The 21,109-nt window shown below is 43.5% G+C and overlaps 1 protein-coding gene across 1 annotated transcript in view; it reads right to left on the bottom strand.

Moving 5' to 3' along the window:
• Nucleotides 1–16,690: 16,690 nt before the first annotated feature.
• Nucleotides 16,691–21,109, bottom strand: part of LOC126235188 (protein takeout-like) — a 103,436-nt gene continuing 99,017 nt past the window's right edge. Inside the window, exon 6 of the mRNA XM_049943918.1 lies at nt 16,691–16,875. Coding sequence (XP_049799875.1) covers nt 16,721–16,875 — 155 coding nt within the window. The 3' untranslated portion in view covers nt 16,691–16,720. The remainder of the gene's footprint in view (nt 16,876–21,109) is intronic.

Raw genomic sequence — 21,109 nt, 5'->3', positions numbered from 1 at the left:
GCAAAACCAGAGGTTGGCCATACACAAAATCGGCTACGGAACCCTTGAGGTCTTCCTTGAAAGTCGCACAAAGGCCAAGAAGCACGAAGGGCAGTGCCTCTGTCCATAGTGAGTCATGGCAACACAGGGCAGACTTTAAGGTGTGATGCCATTGCTCAACAAGCCCATTGCTTTGGGGGTGGTATGCAGAAGTATGAATTTTGACAATACCGCACATTTTACATAAGTCAGAGAAAACTGAAGACTCGAATTGTCGCCCCTGGTCAGTGGTGAGGTAAACAGGTGAGCCAAATCTAGAGATCCACGAATCTAAGAATGCTCAACTTACTGTCTCAGAGGTAATGTTCAGAATACGCACAGCGTCAGCCCACCGAGTCATCCTGTCAATAGCTGTAAACAAGTAACGGAAACCCTCGGAGGGGGGCAAAGGGCCTACGAGGTTGACATGAACATGGTGAAACCGGCCTGGCGGTTGGGCAAAACAGCCAAGGGGTGGAGAAGTGTGCCTGGAAACTTTGTTCTGTTGACACACCATGCATGCCCTTGCCCAAGACTGACAGTCACAGCGCATGTCTCTCCAGACAAACCGTTCAGCTACCAGACGGGTGGAAGCTTTGACACCGGGGTGTGCTAATGTGTGTAGTTTGTCAAAGACCTGGCGTTGAAGGGGCTTAGGAATGAATGGCCGCAACGTACCAGTCGATTCATCACACCACACTAAGTCAGATATGCCAGGGAAAGTAGAGCGTACCGGTTAGAGAGAGGAGCTGTGGTCTGAAATTAACTGCATGGTATCGGGGTCTGCCGATTGCAACCGAGGTAGGTCAGTTAAGTCAATTAAGGTTGTGACAGCACCAACACGTGAGAGAAAATCAGCGACCACATTGTCCGCTCCTCGGATGTAGCGAATGTCATTTGTAAATTGCAAGATGTAATCGATGTGACGAAAGTGTCGTGGGGGCGGATCAACCGCAGGATTTTTATGGCAGGAACCAACGGCTTGTGATCAGTGAGCACATAGAAATCTCGTCCCTCAATATCAGTTCTGAAGTGTCTTATGGCCTCGTAAACTGCAAGTAATTCTCTGTCGAATGCTGAGTATTTCTTCTGCGCGTTGTTTAGCTTTTTGAGAAAAACTGCAGGGGATTTGTAACATCGTTGTATGTCTGACTCAGTACTGCGCCGATAGCATTGTCACTAGCGTCAGTAGTGATAAACATTGTGGCGTCCGCCCGTGGGTGAGCAATAGTGACAGCGGAGGCCAACAGCTGTTTGAGTTCATTAAATGCCTTGTCCATGTCTGGTGTCCATGGTACCTGGCGGGTGCCAGAAGTTTGTGGGCCAGCGAGAGCATCTGTGAGAGGAGCCTGCACCACAGAAGCGGCTGGCAAATGTTTCCGGTAATAATTAACTGTTCCGATGAACCTGCGTAATTCCCTATAGGTCTGAGGGCGTAGCATCTCGAGAACAGGCTTGATCTTGTCCTGTGGTGGTGTCAGACCGTCCGATGACACAACATAACTTAGGAATGTGACGGATGAATGGTGCAATTGAGTCTTTTTATTGTTCAGTTCAATACCAGCGGCTGCTAAAATATCTGTCACGGCTTGAACACGCTCCTCACTCTGTTCCAAAGTAGAAGCAAAAACCAATATGTCGTCCATGTATACGAAACAAAAGTCTAGATGGGATAAAGTTTGATTGATGAAACGCTGCCACGTTTGGGGGGCGTTTTTCAACCCAAACGGCATAAATTTGTATTGGAACAGCCTGAAGGGAGTGGTTATGGCAGTCTTTTCAATATCCTCCGGAGCCATAGGAATCTGATGAAATGTGTGCTTACGGTCCAAAACAGAGAAGTACTTTGCACCTGCGAGCGCATGATTGAAGTCTGCAATGTGTGGGACCGGATATTTATCAATCATGGTGCGGGCATTTAAACGCCTATAGTCTCCGAACATACGCCAAGTACCGTCTTTCTTTTGGTCAAACAGGATAGGACTAGCACAGCAACCGGAAGAAGGTTCAATTATTCCCTTTTGTAACAGATCGTCCAATTGTTCTTTTGCAATTTTCATAAATTCCAGCTTGAGGCGGCATGGGCGTTGCGATATGGGCGGCCCATCAGTTAGACGTAATCGATAAACTGTGCCATTAGTGACTACTGCAATACGTGGTGCGGCACGACAGTCAGATGTCCATGAAGCAGAGCAGGCAGTGGCGGACGGGCCAAGCTGTGGCACTGAGGGCACGGAAGTACAGGTGTGCGACCCGCTCGTAGGCTGCGTAAAGGCCGCACACGTGTTAACATGGGCGAGGTTGGTACACTGGTTCTTGGTAGCGGGCCGTGCCGCTACGAGCGCTGTAGGCACGAGTGGGCGTGGCTGAACAGCAGATGGCCGTAGTTCATTGCCACGAGCTTGGCAAGTTAATTCTCCATTCGGAACGCAAGGAGCATGAGCACTCGAGCATACCCTATCATTACAAAAGGGGGTGCTGACACAGTTTACAGAGTTCACAACATTGTCGTTAACGTGCGCGGGCACAGGAACACCAGATTGGCATGGACTGACCTTGTCTGTAGCCAACAAGTCGTCTGCTTGTAGTGCCGCGAGGCGTTGTTGTGTGGAGGCCAACTCGTGGTGCATGTCGCGGAGATGCAGCAGCATTTCTGTACGTTCCATCCGCAACTTCGAAGACTTGGTGCACTCCATTAGCCACTTGTTTGTCCAAGATTGCAGCTCCAAGGATAGGTTTACACACTTCTTAGCACAGCACACATGTTTGGTGTTAGCCGAACTGTCACTCGGCGAAGCGAAAGGAATATGTTTGGTAAGGGGGGGAGGGGGTAAAACACAGTATTTTGCACAAAATCTAGTGACAACTGATAGTGCTTGAGGAAATCAATTCCGAGAATAGGTTCTTCAATTGTTGGCACTAGAAACGTCCACTCCAGCTTGCACTCAGGCGAAAGTTTCACTGTATACGAAGTGGAACCCAAACACTGTAGGGTAGACAAGTTCACTGCACGAAGTACTGTTTTGTGTGGTTGCACTTTATTGGTTGCTAGGCGAACCAGCAGCAAAGAGACGTCTGCACCAGTGTCTACCAGAAAACATACACCTGATCGTAAATCGCGAACATAGACTCGACCACACTTACTGTTATTGTCCGAAACGGAGTGCAATGTGGGATGGTGCCCGTTGTTTACATCGCAGGAGGTGGCACCACAGCCTACCTGCGGTTGGAGTTTGGGTAAGAACACGGTGACTGGCATTTGCGAGCTTGCTCCCCGAATCTCGCGTGGAAGAAACAGTAAGGTTGGGCGGGCCTGTGCTCCTGTGGGTAGTTGCTAGGTGACGGAGTATGTGCCCCAGAGTCTTCCACAGAGGCCGATGCACTGTCGTTGCGGGGAGTTGAAGGTGCAGGCAGGGCGGCTAGTTTAACAAACTTGTTATCAGCAGCACCAGACAAGGGCATGGCGTCAGAAAGCATCTTAGTGCGGTCACGTGCAGATTGCAGTGCACGGAGCTCACGTTGCCTGGTGGAGTATGCTCTGTCGGCGGCGCGTAAACGTTCATTTACTGGCCTATCTTCATACGCAGAGATTGCAGTCTGGACAGGCAAAGGCAGCTTTTCAGTCCAGATTTCTGCGAGCGTGTCATCAGGCATAACTTGCTCATCGACGAGAAGACGGATGCACCGCCACAGCTGGGACGGAGACCTGTCGCCGAGATGCTCTTCGTAGATGAGCTGTCGCACATTTTCTCTCCTGGTTTTAGAGACGCGCTCCAGTATCGTCTGTTTCGCCACAGCATACTTCCCTGCTAGGGGGGGTGCTTTGACCAGATCGTAAATTAAATCGACGCGGTCGTGAAGATGGTTCATGAGGCAGGTGAAGCGTGCGTCGTCGTCCAAAGCACAGACATTGAATGTTTGCTCAACCAGGTTAAACCAGAACTCCGGGTGAGCGGGTTTGAAGTCTGGTAGTTTCGGCAGATTCGGCACTGCAGTCACTGCGGAGGTGCGCCTATTACTTCGGACGGAAGTAGAGCTTGCAGAAGATTGCGAGTCCGAATTATTGGCGACCCGTAATGTGGGAATCGCGAAATTCACTTGACGCCAGGGGGGCGGCTGAGAAGCGACGGACGCTCGAACGGTGTGAGGATCGCAGTCAAAATGTGCATTCTCATTGACGTGGTAGCTCGGAGAGAAGCCACAAGTGCTTAAGTACGCTGGTGAATGTCTGTTATGCACACAGTATTCACTCGACCGTGAGTGGTGGGGCTGGTTGTAGATGTCGGAGTAATTACTGTCCAGCACAGAAATGTTGACTTGATTAGAAGCAACACAAGGATCCCACACACGTCCACTAGGATGCACACTCGGTGTGATATTTGCTGTTTGGCGAGCATTGAACACCTGTTGACTAGCCGGCGCGGAAGGATACACACGTGGCGGGAACTGATTCGAGTTTGAATTTACTACTGGATTTTCCAAAGTAGCAAAACCTCGCTCGACGCCACGAACTGTATTGATTTGTGTGTTCGACACAGGAGTAGGAATGTTCCGACCAACACTCTGTGGAGAACACGTGGGAAGGTCCAGGCTAACAAAGCCAGAGTCCACGACCGTTGGCGTTTGGAAGAAACTGGCGGCACTCGATGAATTCCACTGCATGTTCTGGCTGAAGGATTCCGAAGATTCTTGCGGCATGTCCACTACGACGGCAGGAGTGCTGGAGAGATGTTGCTGGAATCCGGGCGGCGGTGAATGCTGAAAGGCCATTGTCTGGAGCTAAACAAAGGCCCTCGCGATCGCGGAGAAACCCGACGCGGTAGGCGCGTAAATAACCTTCGAGCGGTAACTCGGACGCGTATTACACAAAAATGGGGTCACCAGTGAGGGAATATGGATTAGTTGTAGGTAAACAACTAGAATTCTCTCAGATACAGATTTATTCACACTTAGCTTCTACACAGATACAAGTCCGGAGGCTAACTGCCGCTAGCGTCCAACATCCTGCCCAAAGCCCTCTCCTCAAAGATAGCACACTTACGCACAGAACAGATATCGATATTTATGGCGCTCTACGCCACACTGGCATAACAGAGGATAGCACGGATGACGTATTTGTAGGTGTCAGTGATGGTGGGAGTATGCAATCCCCATGTCCGACGGGACAGGAGTTTCAGGAGGCAGAGGCGAATGTGTGCTTTCTACTGGATGGTCAGGAGATGAGGGGTCCAGGTGAGGTGACGGTCGAGGGTGAGGCCAAGATATCTCAGGATGGGGGTGAGCTAGATGCGATGACCATAAATAGTTAGGTAGAAATCAGAGAGACGGAAGGAGCAGGTGGTGCAGCCTATGATGATTGTCTGGATCTTGAAGGCGTTGATACGAAGGAACCACTGGTTGTACCAAGTGGTGAACTGGTCGAAGTGGGTTTGGAGGTTGAAGTGGGGCCATTGAAGGATAGGATAGAGTGCCAGGAAGGCGGTGTTATCAGCATATTGGAGGAGGTGTACAGGTGGGCGTGGCTTGGGCATATCAGAGGTGTACAGGAGATAGAGTAGAGGGGAGAGGACGGAGCCTTGGCGGACACCAGCAGTGGGATAAAAGATACGGGAGTTGGTATTGTGGAGGTGACATAGGAAGGACAGTGTGAGAGGAAGTAAGTGACCAGACAGACAAAAATGATAGGCAGGGCATAGGTTTGGAGTTTAAAGAGGAGACTGGGATGCCATACACGGTCATAAGCATTTTGGAGGTCGAGGGAAACAAATATGGCAGAGTGATGGGAGTTAGGTTGGAGGGAGGGAAGGTGGATGAGGTTAAGAAGTTGGTCTTCAGTGGAGAAGGAGGGTCGAAAGCCACACTGGGTAAGGGGGAGGAGGTGGTGTTGATTAAGATGGTGATAGATATGACAGGAGAGGATGGATTCGAAGAACTTACTGAAGATGGAGGTGAGGCAGATGAGATGATAGGAAGAGGTGGCAGAAGGGGATTTGATGGGTTTGAGGAACAAGAGGATGCGGGAAGTCTTCCACAGGTCAGGGTAGAAGCCGGTGGAGAGGATGACATATAAATCGGTAAGGACAGTCAGGAAGGAGAAGGATCATTCTTTGAGGTGGTGGTAGGTGACACAGTTGTGACCAGGAGCCATGTTGCATTTTGACTGGAGGATAAGTTTAATGTCTTGTGCTGTGATTGGAGTGTAAATGTCGGAGGGGGTAACTGCCATAAATACTGGAGATTGGGAGCGAGTGGAGCGACTGAGGTATTGGTGTGTTCCATGACAGTGGAGAAAAGGGAATAATTAAAGTGGGGATCATAAGGGACCAAGAAGACCTCAGAAAGGTGGGAAGTGAGGTGGTTTGTCTTACTGATGTTGTCGGGAAGAGGGTGGCTGTTATGGAGAAGTGGGTAATGGGATGCTGAATGGGAACCAGTAAGGCGATCGAAGGCCAACTAGTACTTGGAGGAGTTTATAGGGAGGGTGGTGTTGAGTCACGTACAGGTCTGGTGCCAATCCTGGCATTTCTTTGCTGTCATTACGCTCCGAACGTGTTGCTGGAGTTGCCTGTGGCGGTGGAGTGTATTCCTGTCACTAGTGTGCAGGAGGGAGCAAAAGAGGCTGTGGGATTCATGGAGGAGGAGGACATTCTGCGGAGGGAGAGTGGGATGGTGGGAGTGGATGATTTTAATAGGAACTTGGGCCTCTATGGCGTCAGTAACGGCCTTCCAAAGGAAGGATGAGGCGTGGGTGATGTTGTTGAGATGGTGATAGGTAGGAGGGTGGCTTTTGACCTGGGTGGCAATGGATTCCCAGTGGGCATCCCAGTTAGTGTGACAGTAGTTATGGACTACCTTGGGAGGGGATGCAGGGTGAGGAGCCAGAGGTGGGTGGTGATCAGACATTATGGTAAGAAGGACAGGGAGGTAGTCACTACCTGTGGGATCAAGGATGTCTAGGGTGATATGCCCAAGGAGGTTGGCAGAGGCAACAACAACATCAGAGGTGGTGTTGCTTTCACGACAGGTGTGCTGAAGAAGAGGAACAAGGTCACCTTGGATCGTGGGGAGGAACTGATGCCACCACCGAAGGGTGGCAGGGGAGCGGTGGGGGATGTTGATGTCGGTAGCAATGACATAGGTGGAGAAGGTGCGGTCAGTGTGGGAGATGAATTCATAGGGAATAGGAGCAGTGGAGTGGACATAGATGGTGGTGCAGGTGATGGTGAGGGAAGGGAAAAAGACGTTAAGGATGAGGTGTTCAGTGGGGTCATTGAGGAGGGGTTGTGGCCGGATGGGGATGTGAGCTCCCTGCCGCTGCTGGATAAGCAGCAGCCAGCAGCAAGTCACACTCTTAGCTCACTTATTTGTTTCATAGTTTAATTCTTAATTTCTTTGCGTGTTTTGGATACTTGCATAGTTTAATTCACAAATTTCTGGCATATTATAGTAATTGAGAGTTGTAGCATGGTGTTTTAGTACCAGTATAGTGAAAATTCAGGTAGTCATCAGCCATCTGTTTGTTTTGAATGGCTTGTGAGATAAAAGAAAGGAAAAAAAAACATTGTTAGGGATGGATAGGGACTGCGACTTGTGTACGGATTCAGGGGGAATTGGCCACTGTCTGTAAACAACTGGAAGCTGTGTTGGCTGTGGTCAACAGGCTCCAGGCTGTAGCCCTGGGCTGCAGTGACATCGGGACACCCAAGGTGAGCGCTTTGGCAGCTCTGGAACCTGCAGCATCACCTGGGATCTCTGATGCCACTGCGCCCTCGGATTTGGACGTTCCTGCTGATTGACACTTGCCCGACGGTGACTGGCGAAACCGTGGTGGGCTCACGAATCCCTGTGCGGAAGGCAAAAGTTGGTGCTGGCCTCAAGGCTGTACCCTTATGCCACTGTAACAGGTTTGAGGTGCTGCCCACTGCTGAAAGTACTTCTGAGCCAGCAAGGGTGGCCTCGCGTCTTCCCGAGAGGTTCGGACAAGTGCAGAGGGTGGGATTGCTTGTCACTGGGAGCTCCAATGTTAGGTGGGTGATGGAGCCTCTTAGGGATATGGCAGCTAAGGACGGGAAGAAAACCAATGTGCACTCTGTGTGCATACTGGGGGGGAGTCACCCAAGATGTGGAAAGGGTCCAGGAAGAGATTCTCTCTGGTTTCCGGCGGCTATCTAAGTTGGTAAAGACTGCCAGTCAGTCTTGCTAGCGAGATGAAGGCAGAGCTCACCATTTGCGGCACCGTCGACAGGACCAATTGCAGACCTTTGGTACAGAGCCGAGTCGAGGGTCTGAATCAGAGGCTCAGATGGTTCTGCGACCGTGTAGGCTGCAGATTCCTCGACTTATGCCATAGGATGGTGGGGTTTTGGGTTCCGCTAAATAGGCCAGATGTCCACTACACACTGGAGGTGGCTACACGGGTAGCAGGGGCTGTATGCCGTGGACTGGGCGGTTTTTTAGGTTAGTCAGTCTTGGGAAAGATCAAAAAGGGCTCCAGTCTCAAAGGGTGCAGGACAAAGAAACGACGAGAATCAACCAAGCAACAGTCGGTATTGTAGTTGTAAATTGTCATAAGTGTGTTGGAAAAGTACCAGAGCTTCAAGCAGTGATAGAAAGCACTGAAGCTGAAATCATTATAGGAACGGAAAGCTGGCTAAAGCCGGAGATAAACTCTGCCGAAATTTTTACAGAGGTGCAAAGGATAGATTAAATGAAGTAGGTGGTGGTGTGTTTGTGTCTGTTGATAGTAGTTTATCTTGTAGTGAAGTTGAAATAGATAGTTCCTGTGAATTACAATGGGTAGAGATTATACTCAACAGCCGTACCAAAATAATAATTGGCTCCTTCTACCGACCCCCTGACTCAGATGATATAATAGCTAAACGCGTCAAAGAATACTTGAATCTCATTACAAATAAGTACCCCACTCATACAGTTATAATTGGTGGAGACTTCAATCTACCCTCGATTTTTTGGTGAAAATACATGTTCAAAGCCAGTGGTAGACAAAAAACATCTTCTGAAATTTCACTAAATTACTTTGAACAATTAGTTCATGAGCCCACATGAATTGTAAATGGTTGCGAAAACACACTTGACCTCTTAGCCACAAATAGTCCTGATCTAATAGAGAGTGTATGATGGATACGGGGATTACTGAACACAAGGTACTTGTAGTGAGGCTCAAAACCATATCAACCAAAACCACTAAAAAAACACAAAATATATCTATTTAAAACAGCAGATAATAATTTGCTTGATGCTTTCCTAAGAGAGAGCCTCCATTCCTTCCAAGCTAATTATGTAATTATAGACCAGATATGGCTCAAATTCAAAGATACAGTATCAACAGCAATATATAGATTCATACCACATAAGTTAATAAGAGATGGGACTGATCCACCATGGTACACAAAACATGCCAGAACACTGTTGCATAAGTAATGAAAAAAGCATACCAAAATTCAGAAGAACGCAAGATCCCCAAGACTGGCCAAGTTTCACAGAAGCTCGAAATTTAATGCGGACATCAATGCGAGATGTTTTTAATAGTTTCCACAATGAAATATTGTCTCAAAATATGGTAGAAAACCCAAAGTGATTCTGGTCGTATGTAAATTACACCAGTGGTGAAAATCAGTCAATATCGTCACTGCATGATAGTGATGGAAATCGTTACCGATGAAGGTGCCACTAAAGCGGAGTTACTAAATAAAGTTTTCTGTAATTCATTCATGAAAGAAGACTAAGTAAATATTCCAGAATTCGAAACCAGAACAGCTGTTAGCATGAGTGACATAAAAGTAGATATCCTAGGTGTTGCGAAACAACTCAAATCTCTTAAGAAAGGCAAGTATTCTGGTCCAGATGGCATACCAATCAGGTTCCTTTCAGAGTATGGAGACACAATAGCGCCTTTCTTAGCATTCATATACAACCACTCACTTGATGAATGGTCTGTTCCTAAAGACTGGAAAGTAGCACAGGTCACACCAATATTCAAGAAAGAAAATAGGAGTAACCCATTGAATTACAGACCCACATCACTGACCACAGTTTGCAGTAGGATTTTGGAGCATATACTGTACTCAAACATTATGAATCACCTTGAAGAAAATGACTTATTGATACATAACCAACACGAATTCAGAAAATATTGTTCTTGTGCAACACAGCTAGCTCTTTATTCCCATGAAGTAATGAGTGCTGTTGACAAGGAATCTCAGATCGATTCCATATTCCTAGATTTCCAGAAGGCTTTTGATACCATTCCTCACAAGTGACTATTAATCAAATTGTGTGCATATGGAGTATTGTCTCAGTTATGTGAGTGGATTCATGATTTCTTCTCAGAGAGGTCACAGTTTGTAGTGAAAGATGGTAAATCATCGAGTAGCACAGAAATAATATCTGGCGTTCTGCAAGGTAGTGTCATAGGCCCTCTACTGTTCCTGATTTACATAAATGATCTAGGTGATAATCTGAGCAGCCCCCTTAGATTGTTTGCAGATGATGCTGTAATTTACCATCTAGTAAAATCATCAGATAAGATAAGATAATTTTATTGTCATTAGGCCATTACAGCAATAGAGAAATTTTTGCACAATGGACAAATTTTTGTACAGCTGAATCGTTCCATTAATAAACAGAATAATAAAGCATTATTGACTTACAATTCAATGTCCCAGTCAAAGAATTCTTTTAATTCATAAAAGGAGTTGGCAAAAATCCACTTATTTAATGTTTTCCTAAATTCAAACTCTAGAAGATCTTGTACTGTCTGCGGAAGCTTATTAAATAGTTTATGGCCCACTAGCTCATAGCTATTGACTGTCTTTGCTAATCTACAGTATGATGTATATATGGACTTGTTTTTCCTTGTGTTGTGACATGGATATTATTTCTATGTTTTACTTCATGTAGGTTATTTTTTGCATAGATTATCACTTGATATATGAATAGATTTATAACAGTCATTATTTTGAGTTCGGCGAACATGGCCTTACAATGTGCTTTATGCTGGGAACATGTAATGACTCTGATTGCTTTCTTCTGCAGAAGTAATATATTTTGAACATGGTTTGAGTTTCCCCAGAGAATAAGTCCATATGACACAATACTTTGGAAGAATGCAAAATACGAAGTCTTAACATAGGCTGCTGGTACATATTTTATAAGACACCTTAATAAATAAATTACTCTAGACAGTTTGATACTAATATATTTTATGTGTTGTTCCCTGGACAATTTATTGTCTAAGTATATCCCCAAGAACTTTACATAGGTGGGATCATTAAAATGGCTTTTATCCCTTAGGCTAAATAACATTTTTTTTGTCTTGTTCTCATTCAGGAGAAAACCATTTGACTTAAACCAATATTTTACTTGGGGAAGTGTATTGCCCACAGACTGTTTTAGCTTATTCAGGTCATAATTGTAGTTTAGGAAGATTGTGTCATCTGCAAATAGGACCGTACTGGAACTAATAAAGGATCAATTCCAATTACAAAATGATCTAGAGAGAATTTCTGATAGTGCAAAAAGTGGCAATTACCACTAAACAAATAAAAGTGCATGGGTACTAAAAGAAATCCGATAAATTTTGGGTATACGATAAATCGCCCAAATCTAACAGCTGTCAATTCGACTAAATACCTAGGCATTACAATTACAAACAACTTAAATTGGAAAGACCACATAGATAATATTGTGGGGAAGGTGAAGAAAAGACCGCTTTGTTGGTAGAACACTTAGAAGATGCGACAAACACACTAAAGAGACAGCTTACATTACACTTGTCCATCCTCTGCTGGAATATTGCTGCATGGTATGGGATCCTTACCAGGTAGGATTGATGGAGGACATCTAAAAAGTGCAAAGAAGGGCAGCTCATTTCATGATATCGTGCAATAGGGGTGAGAGTGTCACTGATATGATATGTGAGTTGGGTGGCAGTCACTGAAACAAAGGCGGTTTTCTTTGCGGCAAGATCTATTTACGAAATTTCAATCACCAACTTTCTATTCTGAATGCGAAAATATTTTGTTGACACATACCTACATAGGATGAAATGATCATCATAATAAAATAAGAGAAATCAGTGCTCGAATGGAAAGATTTAGGCGTTCCTTTTTCTCACGAGCCATTCGAGAGTAGAATGGTAGAGAAGTAGTATGAAGATGGTTTGATGAACCCTTTGCCAGGCACTTAAGTGTGAATTGCAGAGTAACCATGTAGATGTAGATGTAGATGTGCTTAAGGTGCCTGATCATGACTCTACCCTGCGCTCGAGGACCAGGAGCATCAGTTTAGTGGAGGATACAGGGAGAGATGCAGACAGTATGGTGGGTCTGGAGAAAGGTTTCATTCAGGAGGAAGGTGTCAACCTGATGTTAGGAGAGGGTGTTCATGAGGGGGTATTTGTTGGTGTGGAAGGAGCAGATGTTCTGGAAGAATTAGTGATAGGATTGGGGAGGGGATTGGGAAGATTCAACTGGGTGGAGGAGGTGAAAAATCAGGTCACTGTGAGTGAGGAGGTGGTCGATGGAAGGGGCGGACTCCAAAAAGACCCTCATGAGGTAAGTGGGACCAAAGGTATTGTGGATACAGTGGGCAGGGCAGATTTCAATGTTAGGGTGAGAGTTTAGTTCAGCCAGCACCTTATCCTCCATGATCATTGGGTTGAGCTTGGTGATCATGGTGGTGTAGGCTGCGGGGCGACAGGGAGAATGAGGCTGACAAGGAGAGCAAGAGGAGAGGAAGGATATCAAGGATGTGTGGGGGCCCAACAAGATGCATGGGAGTTTACAGAGGAGGTTTGTGTGAAAGGAGGGGAGGGGGACTTCATGAGGACAGAATCCCTGTGGGGAATCAGTTGGGAGATGGGAGCACCTGGGAGATACTTTTGTATTTCCCTAGTGAGGGTACGGGCATTGAGGAACTTGGAGTCCAGGGTTGACAGGACAAATGTATGGAGGGCGGAGGCCATGGTATGGGTGACAGAAGGAGGGGTGGTATCAGAGAGGATGGCAGGAGGGGGAGGGGGCTGTGTTTTCTTGTTGGAAGGGGTGGCAGCAGAGTTTGCATTGATGTGCTTCTGGGGTTTTTTGGTGAGGGTAGCCTGGGAGGAGGGGAGAGAGATGGGAAGGTGAGGTAGGTGGTGGGCGGCAGATCCTGTAGGTATGGTGGAGGTGCTGGGAGGTGCCATGGGTTCAGTGGTGGCAATTGTGGCCCAACGTGGCATAATGCAGGTGGGGATGGCACACAATGAAGTGACGGGGAGGGTGAAAGGGGGGAAGCTGACCACATGAGGGGTTGCAGCAGAGGTGACAGCTGAGCCATGTGTGAGGGCGGGGGCCAGAGTGGGAGCTGTTGCAGGTGTGGAGGTTGGGGGAAGAGAGTAAAGATGGGGATAGGCAGCAGGGGAGGAGATGGGGAAATGGGTGAGTGGGGGGAGGGGAGGCGAGGTGTAAAGGGGAAGGCCAGGGGCGGCACTCTGGAAAGTGATAGTGGAAGTGGGTGTAGATGACAGTGGACGTGGGAGGGCTCATGTCAAAGGTGGTGACAAATGGACAGCGATGGACATGACAGAAGGACAGTGATGGATGGTGATGGATGGATGGATGGACAGACGGATAGCGATGACCACCGGGCAGCAATGGCGGTGGCAGTGAGCACCAGTGGTGGCAGCAGTAGCGGCGAGCACCAGCAGTGGCGAATGTCAGACGGATGGATGGACAGATGGATGGCGGCTGGCAGACAGATGAATGGACTGACGGCATCAGTAGACAGCAGTGGTAGACAACATGGAGGGGGGAGGGGAGGGGGGCTCTTCCATAAACGTCGATTGCACCCTGAGAGTAGCCCAGGCAGGGAAATCTTCTGATTTGGAAGTGAGGGGATCCAACCCTTGAGATGTGCTCATTTCACTTGACATGCCTCTTTTGTACATCTTGTCTTTGTCTAGTATAGAGAGCTTTACACTGTTTACTTCATTTTCTCACGTTGAGCATATTCGGTATCACATTTTCTTGTCCTTTCTCTGAGTATACAATAAGCTTCTTTAGCTAGATAATGTTGTTAATTGACTGGTATGGTGTTTTATCATTCTTTTCTAGGAACAGTATGTTGTAGAGTGCAAGGGGCACTCTGACGGTTAAGTTACAGTGATCACTTTGGCCTATGCGGCATTCTGGCGCTCATGCCAATAGAGAGCCTGATAACTTACTATGGTCTGTTTTCATTCATTTGGCTTCTTTCAGTATTTGTTTTGTCATTTGTGTATTATTCTTTGAACTCTGTAACCTTTTGCTTGTGAATGTCATTATATTTGTACTAAAATTAGCCACAAGAGTGTATGAGAATAATTGTCACTTAACTATTTCCTTTTTAACAGTCTAACTTTGGTCATGTTTTATGTATTGCATTTTATTACTGTAATGTCTTACATAACTGGTAAGCCTACGTAGACTTTACCAATTGTATTCTTCTTTTTGTTCCATATCACTCAAGTATATAATTACAGAATATGTGTATACCTACAGCTAGTGACATTGGGCAAATTTGTGACACAAACATTGTGTGGCTACTGTACGGCAGTTTGTCTTGAACAGTAGCGCTGTTAACGAAGTGACTCTTAGTATATAGGATATTTCATTTATGTCTGATGATGCCGAGCTGATTTTGTGTTTATCTTTTGATGATACCACTATGGCTCCATTATATTATGACTTGTTTTTGAAACAGGTATGCCTCGTCATAGTTAAAGCACATAACTTTCACATGTATGTCGGTAATACTTTTCATTACTGCCTATTTTGTTCTTTTAAGCCATAGACAATCTGCTAGTTGTATTTGTGTTTTTTGTATTCTATTGATTGCTGCCTTGTGGGGCATGATATCGATGAGTGGGACCACTTCACTGTACCAGGGTACTGAAGCTAGTTTTCGAGTTGATGCAGTTAGTTTGAACTTGTGTGGTTTGTGGCAACTGAGGATGATGTCATTCTGTAGACTGCCATTTCATTGTTAAGGTGTTATGAGAAACCTATGTTTCATCTCCTGTAACAAGCTGGTCATGAATATGTTGCCATACCTTTAGTAATGCTAATGCAGCACCCATTCTCATAGTTTTCTCGTCACCTGTGAGGATGCAGGGCACCAACTGTGCACAGATTTCATGGCATGCTACATGCTGAGTAATACTTACATGCAAAATTGAACGAAACTCTATGTGACATTGTTCATGGATGTCGCTGATAGTGATCCAAATTTTGTTTCAGCTCATCTCTGATGATGGAGGGTGCCCCTGATCTCTCTTTGTCATGAACATCTTTTCTTCCATTCTTAAACATTATGCACCACTTCTGGACACTGGCTGCATTCATTACAGCTTTGACTTAAATGGTAACAAGACAGTGGTGAATGTCAGATAGTCCAACTTTATGCCTATAGAAAACGAATAAACCTGGCACCTCACAGTCAGGGGATTTGCAAGCCATAGTCACAGATATCTCTGCAGTTATCGCGTCATGAGGTCCAACTTACAACTGCATGCTGCAGCTGTCTGCATCTCACTCAACACTACACACCATGAAGCAGGTGCCACAAGCCAAATTTGTGGACTGTATTTGCAAATGTTCTTTAGCTTCTGGATGGCTCTTGTGCAACAAAACTCTAAGTCATGTATACAGACATGAATAATCAAACATGTTCCATCAAGAGAGAACAAGTTGAAAATGTATGTCATCAAATATCAGTTATTAAAGATAGGTGACGTATTTTATTGATTAAATGAATTTACCGTACTGTACATAATTTATTCCAAGCTTAAACAAGACTGCAAATTAGTCTGCTACTTTGTGTTGACCTAAGGGAAACACTTATGATTTTCTGATTATAATATCCAGCTACTATTCACTACTGCTACAAACACAGATTCTCTCTGATCTTACCCATTATGTTGGAAATAACATTGACAGGGCAGTTATGGTATTTACATCGTGACTAACCTTAAAATATTCAGTTTCATGATCAATTTCTTTGTATGTTAATATTTTGATGGTACAACTACCATATGTTTCTGTGGTCCCACAAGGAAATATTTTAACGACCACAGAAAATGATTGGATGTGATCATTGTCTTTTCTCCATAACTTGCCTATCTTTTTAAATAAACCTGGTAATGCAAAGTCCTTGACAGAATATAAATAGTGAAAGGAGTAGAGGTAAAAACTCATCATGCAGTTGTCACACTGAGTAGCTGTTGGTATGAGATAAGAGGGAAAACATTGATAAGCTTCCAGACAATGTCCTTCAGAGATTATAAATAGGGAAAGCCGCTTCTGTAGTAGCTATCTCTGAAGAAAAAAAGTATTGTGTGCTAGTTAGCTCTGAAAAAGGAGAGTATCTGAAGGTTTGGCAACATTTTCACTCTTGTTTATGTTCTATTAACAATACATTCCTCAACTGTACAATGTCTTGTTGTTTTTACTTCTTTCGTTATATAAACAAAGCCAGTTAGTGATATCAAGCCCAGATTTCAGAACAAAAGGATTTAATTGTTTTAGATTGTGATGAATGGTTACTTGATGTGCTGGGGGAAAGCATTCCTGTAACAATGAAAAAAAATATTGCTTAAACATGACAATAGTTTTATTGACTGTGATACACAGTGATATACAGGTGCTGTTTTCTTCATATTTCATTATTTTGGGAGCAGGATTTCATCATAGGGTACGACATTGGCAAAGCTGGTTAGGATTCTCTTCACAACTTGTATGATTGTCTCCTCAATGGGAGCACGGATTTCTTGCATCACATCTCTCCAGTTTTCATTGATGAATTTGTTGACAGAATCTCCTAGAAAGGGAAAGTGATAGTATTAAGTAACACATCAAATTGGCAGGCTTTTAGGTTGGGAATGAAAGAAACATTCTGGTGCTGCAACTAGATTGCCAAGACAAGAATATGTGTGAGTGACTTGTCCCATGATCTTCCTCTACTGATCTTTTAACTTGTGTTAGTTATATTTCTTATTTCAAGAGCATTCCTCCGAGTTTAGTAAGACATTTAGTTATGTGTGTAACAAATTGTTTATCACTGGAACCTTTCCTGATTGGTAAAAATTTAAATTAAGCCTCTGTATAAGAAGGTAGATAAACAAAAAGCATCAAACTTCCATCCAATACCACTTTTGCTAGCATTCTTGAAAGTTTTAGAAGAGGCAATGTATGAGTGGCTTCTTAATTGTCTAACTGCAAAACCCATTAATATTTTTTCAAAGCCACAGTTCATATTTCTAAAGGGTGCTGATGTTGAGATGGTTACACACAAATACAATAAAAATATACTTAATTCATTAAACAATAAATTTTAGACTACTAGCGGATTCCGTGAGCTGTCAAAGATGTTCTACTATGCAATATCACTAGGATATTATGGTGTAACAGCAAGTGTCGCAGAATGTTTCAATTTGTGTCTCTTGAATAGGAAACAAAGGGTATCAATAGGAGATAGCCCTGTTTGAAGCTATCAGTTATCACCCAACTGGGAATTAATTACTTGTGGTGCCCCATAGGGCTCCAACTTAGACCCCTTACTTTTTCTGTGTGTATGTTACTGACTTTTCATCAGTAACATCACTAGATGTTAAGTTTGTTTTGTTTGCGGATGATACTAACTTTGTAATTAATCAAAAATCAAGTATAGTTTTAGAAATATTGATTATTGAAATTTCCATGAACATCAAAAACAGTTCCTAGTCAATTATTTCGTAGTATACTTAATAACAACACACTATAGGCAGTTCAGCAATTGTAAGACGTTTCCTCCCAGTACATGTCTAACCTTTGACAACAAGCAGATAGAAGGAGTTGACAATGTTACACTCTTGGGATTAGAATTTCATAACAGATTGATCTTAGAGGATCACACTACAGAATCGCTGAAACATGTAAAAAAATATGCAACATGTATATTTCCAGTCACAGGCATTACAAAAATAAAAAAGCTAGCGTTATTTGCTTACTTTCAGTCCATAACGTTATGCAGAATAAATTTTTCTTGGGTAGCTCATAAAGCCAAGCTAAAGTTTTATGAGCCCTAAAGTATTTTATATGAATTATTTGTGGTGTGAACTCAAAAACATACTCAGAGGCCGGTTCAGGGAACTGGGGGGAAACAGTAAGTAGACCAGAGATGGATGGAGAAACTTTCCAATGATGACATGGGCCACAAATTGCGAATTCCACTGACATAAGTGACTATTTGTAAGTCCATTGTCTGGAAATGAGCATCTTGGAAATGGTGGAGCTGGCTATCTGTTTGTATGCTACTGCCATGAGCATATATGGAAATGGTTGAGGGATAGTGAAGCAACAAGTTGATGAGATCGTCTTTGTGTTCACAACTTGTCACTGATTGTGAAGGTCAGATGCTTCCTTGCTCTGTAAAGCAGGATGTATGGCGATCTGCAACAGATCTAATGACTGAGTACAATGCTGGTGCAGACACAAGTGTTTCAGAGTACACTGTTCAGTGAAAATTGTCGAACGTTGTGCCCTGCAGCAGACAAACCTTACATATTCCTATATTGACCCAATAACTTCATCAATTATGATTGTGCTACGCGTGTGATTATCATGATTAGACTATGGATCAATTGAAACATGTGTCCTAGTTGGATAAATAACATTTAATGTTACACAAGTTCAATGATCGCATCTAGGAGCACTGTCATCCAGAAAACAGATGCTTGAAACATTGTTTCACAGACACAGGCGTGTAGGGTTAGTGCTATGTTATGAGAGACAATCACCAGGGTTGCCATGGGACTTGTAGCAGTAATTCAGGGCACCACGAGAGGTATAACTATCTGAATATTATTGTGTACTGCCTGCGTCACTTCATGCTTGATATCTTTACTGAGGTGATAGCATTTTCCAGCTAGGTGACAATAACAAGGCCAGAATCATGCTGTAGTCATTTTGGGAGCTCACCATAGAAATCACATTGATGTCTAGGCCACAAAATTATCCTGTTCTAAACCCAACAGAACACTTCTGGGATGCTATTGGGTGCCAGCTTCAGGCTCACAAATAAAAAACCCATAATTTATGGGAACTTGTAACGGAACATATTAAAGGCTTTACTTTACCGAAGTATGCGATACTCTCCAAATTCAACCAGTTTAACGAGTATTTATGATTATAGAAAAGTTATTGTGTATTTTAACAATGATTGCATAACATGTCTCCATAAACAGTCAACCCATTAAATTGTACTCAATAACTGACCCACACAAAAGTTAATATCACTTGACCACTGATACAGCAAATGTCATCATGTAAAAACACTAAGTTCATCTTAAATAATTAATATGAAGTACGAAAAATAGTGGCCAACTTAGGTATTTTGGATCTCCTTAAATAAAAATCACCTAGTGAAACCTATTTGTTCACTAGGAGCGTTTTCACTCAGTATTCAAGTAATCAATCCTATTTTAGACGAAAACCAATGTAATTCTTAATAATTCATGTTATTTACTTATTTATGCAAATTAGAGAAGTCAGTTGACAAACTTCTATAAAACGGCCTTTTTGTAACAAAGAATTATTCTGGCAAGTCAACAACTCTGTCTGTCCTTTTAATAACATGTTAAATTATGTCACTCGATGCAAATTAATAACTTTTCTGCACAAATTATGATAACAGATGTACATGTGACTTATAAACTATATCTCTGTTTAGTAGTTCTTTGACAATGTTATAAATACAAGCAGCAAGAATGGTCGGGGCGCAGTCGGAATGTCGCTTTGGTAAAGTGTGTTTGTGTGTTATTGTTTGAGGTGGATAAACAATGCAAAGAACATGTACAGGAAGTACTACTTTGTGTTGTGTCATGGTCTTTGGTGGACAGTGGAATTAAGATGGCCACCAGAGTAATAAATATTTGATGTTCACTTATTTGTTGGTTTCGCTCGTTCTTTATCATCAACAGCACATAAAAAACATGGGACCTCATGTTTTTAACCCTAGACAACCAGATTTAGAGCCAGCATCAGCATCGAGACACAGCAGCGATCCAGCAAGCAGCAGCGATTACTACAATGCATTTTAATGGCGCCAACCTAACATCAAGTGCTAACAAGCTCCGTAAATTGGAGTGAAATAGTGCGATTATAGTAATTAGCATTACCTACGACTAGGCAACCATTACAAAAGTGGGGGCTCGTCCGGGATCTTTAATTGCATCGATGACAATAGTGCAGCGATAAATTTCGTAAGTGCTTAGCACTCCAAAAAAGTTTATTTGTGCAGTGTGGCAACAGTGAAAATATGTCAAAGTGAAAAGAAAACAAAAATAAAAAAAAACGTGTGTATGTGCGACTACGAAAAACTATCATCACACCGCTTGGAAGATTAACGTCTGGATTATGTCAATTGAATTCATCAATCAAGACTTCAGCTTCGATGAAACCGAATAGAAGTGAAGAAAGCCAACAAGAACACCGATCACATCATAGCATAGCTACATAAAGCAAGGTATTTTGTTGTTGTTGCCATTAAAAAAAAATTAATAGTTAACATGTCTCTACCTGAGAGTGATGAAATCGTAGGAAATGCAAAAATTGCACCAGAGGATGGTGAACAATTAAACTTAACAGAGTGGCTAGCAGAGTTTGCAACTCAAATAAGCTCGCAACTTAAACAATCGAGTGAACAAGTAAGTTTGAAACTTAAAGAAAACACAGATAGAGTGGATAAGTTAAGATTGAATTTTGATCTATTAAGTACTCATCTCAATGAGAAGTGTGAGGAAATTAAAACTACCCTCAGTAAGGACACTAGAGAGCAGTTGATACACTTCAGAAAAGAATTTCAAGTTAAAGTTGAAAGCTTAAATGAAAACATACAAGCTAACACAGACAGCATTGCTGTCATCTACAACAGAGTAGATACTGAAGTTGAAAGATTAGATCAGAGAATAGACAAAACATCAGAAAACCTTAAACAAGAATACAACCTGTATACCACTAATGTAGCTACAAAAGTAGAAAATATACACAATTGGAGGACGCATTGATGACCAAAC

This window comes from Schistocerca nitens, chromosome 2, assembly GCF_023898315.1.
Source record: "Schistocerca nitens isolate TAMUIC-IGC-003100 chromosome 2, iqSchNite1.1, whole genome shotgun sequence".
Classification (NCBI taxonomy): domain Eukaryota; kingdom Metazoa; phylum Arthropoda; class Insecta; order Orthoptera; family Acrididae; genus Schistocerca; species Schistocerca nitens.
The sequence above is the reverse complement of the archived record's forward strand: the minus strand, read 5'-3'. Positions and strand labels throughout refer to the sequence as shown.